Genomic DNA, 5,640 nt, shown 5'->3' with positions numbered 1-5,640 from the left:
TTGAAAATCTATGGCAAGGCCTGGAAATGGTTCATTAGCAATGATTAACAACCAATTTGACAGAGCTTGAAGAATGTAAAAAAAAAATGGACAATGAGCTCTTAGAGATTTTCCCAGAAAGACTCACAGCCATAATCGCTGTCAAATTGCTTAATTAAACTCCAGGCAGCAGATGGCGACGTGAATCTTTCAGGTGATGCTTCTTGCGTGACGTATAATCTAGTGGACAGGACGCTCAAGAACCACAACACGGCTACTGTTTAAAACACCTCGGTAGCTTGCTAGCCAACATGCAACCGAAACATTGAAGCTCTTTAGACCACTTTTGTGAATATTCATCTCGTTGTTTTAAAAACAGTTCTGTTGAGTTAACTTTAACGTAATGTACTTGTTACATTTGCACACTTGTTCTGAGCCTAGCACTCGGCTAGTCGCTAATGCTAACTAGCTAGCTAGCATCCACAACCATGAGCTCTTTAAGCTACTCGCCCCCAGCTAAAGAAGAGGCGATATGTTGGACGGATAAAGAATCTCTCGGCCTGAACGTTGTCATAAAAGAAGAAGAGGAAGATATCTCATTGAAAGTAGAGGAAGAAGCTTTCAGAATTAAAAAGGAGGAAGAGGAGTCTATCAGCATCGCATTGAAAGAGGAAGATGTTGTAGTGAAAGAAGAGAAAGAACCCTTTGGAGTAGAAGAGGAGGCTCTTATATTAAAAGAGGAGGATTATGTTACAGTGAAAGAACAGAAAGAACCCATTGGAGTGAAGGTGGATGAAGAGGAGGGGATAAAGGCTGTCACAGTGGAAGAGGAGGAGGTAGAAGCTTCGATAATGAAAAAGGAGGAAGAGGCTATCACATTGAAAGAAGAGGATATTGTAATGAAATTAGAGAAAGCCTCCTCTTTCACTCTAAAAGGTTCTATCCCAGTAAAAGAGGAGGAAGACATTTTGGGAGTGAAAGAAGACGAGGAAGGAGAGGAAGAGGAGACTGAAGATCGGATTAGCACCGGTGAGTATTGTCTTAAAAACAGGGACACAAACTTTGCACTTGTAAAGTAATATGTTTTAAATAGGCGTTCTACTGAATACTACTATACTTCAATGGGGTATTCAGTACTGAAGACATTGTTCAAGGGCAATCTGCCATTGGTACATGCATTTTTTGACTTTTTTAAATTAATAATATATAGGCCTAGCTATTGCTTATTGGAGAATATAACTGATAAATGCTCAATGAACTTACTTCAACTAACTCTTACAGCCTTGTTATAAAATTGCTTAAATATTTTTATTTTTACACACAATTACCCAATGATGACAAAGCAAAAACTGTTTTATATTTATTTTTAGTAAATGTATTTAAAAAAAACAGGAAATATCACATTTACATAAGTATTCAGACCTTTTACTCAGTACTTTGTTGAAGCACCTTTTGGCAGTGATTACAGCCTCGAGTCTTCTTGGGTATGACGCTACAAGCTTGGCACATCTGTATTTGGGGAGTTTCTCCCATTCTTCTCTGCAGATCCTCTCAAGCTCTGTCAGGTTTGATGGGGGAGCGTTTGCTGCACAGTTATTTTCAGGTCTTTTCAGAGATGTTAGATCGGGCTCAAGTCTGGGCTCTGGCTGGGCCACTCAAGGACATTCAGAGACTTGTCCTGAAGTACAGTAGCACAAAAGCTATACAAAATGGAAATCAAAATAAATAAATATTGTTCAATACGATCAATACTAACTTTGAATAATGTTGTAATATATTGTGTATATTTATACCCCAGACCAATGGTTTCCAAATATTTGAAGTACATTTAGCTATTTGGTATTTTTTTATACCATAAATCATTGCCGCTCCTATTAAGCCCAGGTTGCTCCTATTAATGGTACAGGTGCACAAAAAGCACTCTCTATACAGAATGTAAATGACAATAAATAAATAATTGTCGTTCCAATTAAGCCCAGTATGCTCCTATTAAGCCCAGGTTGCTCCTATTAAGCCCAGGTTGCTCCTATTAAGCCCAGTATGCTCCTATTAAGCTCAGTATGCTCCTATTAAGCCCAGGTTGCTCCTATTAAGCCCAGTATGCTCCTATTAAGCTCAGTATGCTCCTATTAAGCCCAGTATGCTCCTATTAAGCCCAGTATGCTCCTATTAAGCCCTAATGCTCCTATTAAGCCCAGGTTGCTCCTATTAAGCCCAGGTTGCTCCTATTAAGCCCAGTATGCTCCTATTAAGCCCAGGTTGCTCCTATTAAGCCCAGGTTGCTCCTATTAAGCCCAGTATGCTCCTATTAAGCCCAGGTTGCTCCTATTAAGCCCAGGTTGCTCCTATTAAGCCCAGGTTGCTCCTATTAAGCCCAGTATGTTCCTATTAATGGTACAGGTGCACAAAAAGCACTCTTTATACAGAATGTAAATGACAATAAATAAATAATTGTCGTTCCAATTAAGCCCAGTATGCTCCTATTAAGCCCAGGTTGCTCCTATTAATCCCAGGTTGCTCCTATTAAGCCCAGTATGCTCCTATTAAGCTCAGTATGCTCCTATTAAGCCCAGGTTGCTCCTATTAAGCCCAGGTTGCTCCTATTAAGCCCAGGTTGCTCCTATTAAGCCCAGGTTGCTCCTATTAAGCCCAGGTTGCTCCTATTAAGCCCAGGTTGCTCCTATTAAGCCCAGGTTGCTCCTATTAAGCCCAGGTTGCTCCTATTAAACCCAGGTTGCTCCTATTAAGCCCAGGTTGCTCCTATTAAGCCCAGTATGCTCCTATTAAGCCCAGTATGCTCCTATTAAGCCCAGTATGCTCCTATTAAGCCCAGTATGCTCCTATTAAGTCCAGGTTGCTCCTATTAAGCCCAGTATGCTCCTATTAAGCCCAGTATGCTCCTATTAAGCCCAGTATGCTCCTATTAAGCCCAGTATGCTCCTATTAAGCCCAGGTTGCTCCTATTAAGCCCAGGTTGCTCCTATTAAGCCCAGGTTGCTCCTATTAAACCCAGGTTGCTCCTATTAAGCCCAGGTTGCTCCTATTAAGCCCAGGTTGCTCCTATTAAGCCCAGGTTGCTCCTATTAAACCCAGGTTGCTCCTATTAAGCCCAGGTTGCTCCTATTAAGCCCAGGTTGCTCCTATTAAGCCCAGAATGCTCCTATTAAGCCCAGGTTGCTCCTATTAAGCCCAGGTTGCTCCTATTAAGCCCAGGTTGCTCCTATTAAGCCCAGGTTGCTCCTATTAAGCCCAGTATGCTCCTATTAAGCCCAGTATGCTCCTATTAAGCCCAGGTTGCTCCTATTAAGCCCAGGTTGCTCCTATTAAGCCCAGGTTGCTCTTATTAAGCCCAGGTTGCTCCTATTAAGCCCAGTATGCTCCTATTAAGCCCAGGTTGCTCCTATTAAGCCCAGGTTGCTCCTATTAAGCCCAGGTTGCTCCTATTAAGCCCAGGTTGCTCCTATTAAGCCCAGGTTGCTCCTATTAAGCCCAGTATGCTCCTATTAAGCCCAGGTTGCTCCTATTAAGCCCAGGTTGCTCCTATTAAGCCCAGGTTGCTCTTATTAAGCCCAGGTTGCTCCTATTAAGCCCAGTATGCTCCTATTAAGCCCAGGTTGCTCCTATTAAGCCCAGGTTGCTCCTATTAAGCCCAGTTTGCATTGAAACATATGGAGATTGTGTGTTGATATAAACCTGAGCATGAATGTCTTTACTTCAGATTTAAGTACTCAAACTACAGTTATGCATATAATTCATAGTGGCCTTTACCAAGATTAAATCATTAAGAACAACTAGAAACCTCTGTACTCTCTGCAGCACGTTGAAAGTAGACAGGTAGTTGTTGATGCAGAAAGAGAAGAAGAAGAAGATCAGGGTTTAAGGATATCAAGCATAGAAGATCTGGGCAAACAAATGAAGGACAAGAAGATGACTACTGGCCGAATACTCGTGGCAGTTCTGGCCGGGGTGTCATATTGTTGTCCTTCCTTCATCCAGGTGATTCTGTTTTTTGGGGGGTTTCACCACCTGTACCTTTCTAATACAAGAGTAGATTAGAGATTAGAAAGATTAGGGAGATTAGAAACGGTCTTTAGGCAGGCTTTAGAAAGACAAGTTGAACTAATTAACAACAATAGGAGTACAGCAAATGTTAACCAGCTATTCAGAAAAAATTCATTAAAAGTTGTTTGTGTTATGGTCTTTGTGCATGGCAGCTGCAGGATCAATATTCACCTTTATAATATGGGATGAAGCCTGAGCTGGAATGTGAAGCTAACTGAAGCTGGCTAGCTTTAGAAAACCCTGACTAGATCTCTCTAGTGTCGTAGTATTACCCCTCAGAACCCCAAAGATAAGCTTGTAACTGTAACAAACACTGTATAGTCAAAAAACCATCCATATTTAGTATTCAACTAAATACTTTTTTTGTCTTTGGCAGGAGCGAGACCCGACTCTCACTCGGACAGAAGAAAGAGTCCTTCAGGGCAACCAGACCCAAAGATGGCCAAACCAGCGAGACCACACCACTGCTCCCATTGTGGAAAGAGTTTTATTAATTTAAGGAGTCTAAAAGTTCATCAAAGAGTACACACAGGAGAAAAGCCTTACCACTGCTCACAGTGCGGAAAGAGTTTTACTCAGTTAGGGAATCTGAAAATGCATGAGAGAATACACACAGGAGAGAAGCCTTTCCACTGCTCTCTGTGTGGAAAGAGTTTTACCCAGTTAGCTGCCCTGAAAATACATGAGAGGACGCACACAGGAGAGAAGCATTTTCACTGCACCCTGTGTGGAAAGAGTTTTACCCGGATAGGGTCCCTGAAAACGCATGAGCGAATACACACAGGAGAGAAGCCTTTTCACTGCTCCCTGTGTGGAAAGCATTTTACCCAGTTAGGGGCCCTGAAAACACATGAGAGAACACACACTGGAGAGAAGAATTTTCACTGCTCCTTGTGTAGAAAGAGTTTTACCCAGTTAGGGGCCGTGAAAAAACATGAGAGGACACATACAAGAGAGAATCATTTCCACTGCTCCCTGTGTGGAAAGACTTTTACCCAGTTAGGGTCCATGAAAACGCATGAGAGGACACACACTGGAGAGAAGCCATATCGCTGCTCCCAGTGTCAAAATACCTTTTCCGCATTAAGGGACCTGAAATCACATGAAAGAACCCATTTAGTAGAGAGGCAGAGGCCATTCCAATGCTCTGAGTGTGGAAAGAGATTCATCCAGTCATCACATCTGAAAGATCACATGACAACACACACAGGAGAAAAACCGTTCCAATGCTCTCAGTGTGGAAAGGGTTTTACCAGGTTAAGCACACTAAAAACACACAAGAGTACACACAGGAGATCAGCATTTCCAATGCTCCCAGTGTGAAAAGAAACGGTTAGAAAATGCATCCATTAACAACAATTGATGGATTTATTAGGGGGAAAATATGCACTGAGTACGAGTACAACCCAGGGGGTAACGCGCTAAAGTGAAAATCACTTGTTTCCAACGTGATCCTCGATGGAATAAACTCAATACAGACAAGACACAAGATAAATATATCTTCCTCCCAGTGTGGAAAGGTATTTATACGTAGTTAGGGAACCTGAAAGACCACAACGGAACACACACCGGGAAGATGCCGTACCACTGCTCCCAGTG

The 5,640-nt window shown here is 42.1% G+C and overlaps 1 protein-coding gene across 1 annotated transcript; it reads left to right on the top strand.

Annotated features, from left to right (window-relative positions):
- The first annotated feature begins 467 nt into the window (after positions 1-467).
- Positions 468-5,364, top strand: LOC139395712 (oocyte zinc finger protein XlCOF6-like). Its single transcript, XM_071143055.1, has 2 exons — positions 468-1,008; positions 4,418-5,364. Exons 1-2 carry the CDS (start codon positions 468-470, stop codon positions 5,362-5,364), a joined length of 1,488 nt encoding a protein of 495 aa, XP_070999156.1.
- The last annotated feature ends 276 nt before the right edge of the window (positions 5,365-5,640 follow it).

The sequence above is a fragment of the Oncorhynchus clarkii genome, unplaced genomic scaffold, assembly GCF_045791955.1.
Source record: "Oncorhynchus clarkii lewisi isolate Uvic-CL-2024 unplaced genomic scaffold, UVic_Ocla_1.0 unplaced_contig_7010_pilon_pilon, whole genome shotgun sequence".
Taxonomy (NCBI): Eukaryota; Metazoa; Chordata; class Actinopteri; order Salmoniformes; family Salmonidae; genus Oncorhynchus; species Oncorhynchus clarkii.
The sequence above is the reverse complement of the archived record's forward strand: the minus strand, read 5'-3'. Positions and strand labels throughout refer to the sequence as shown.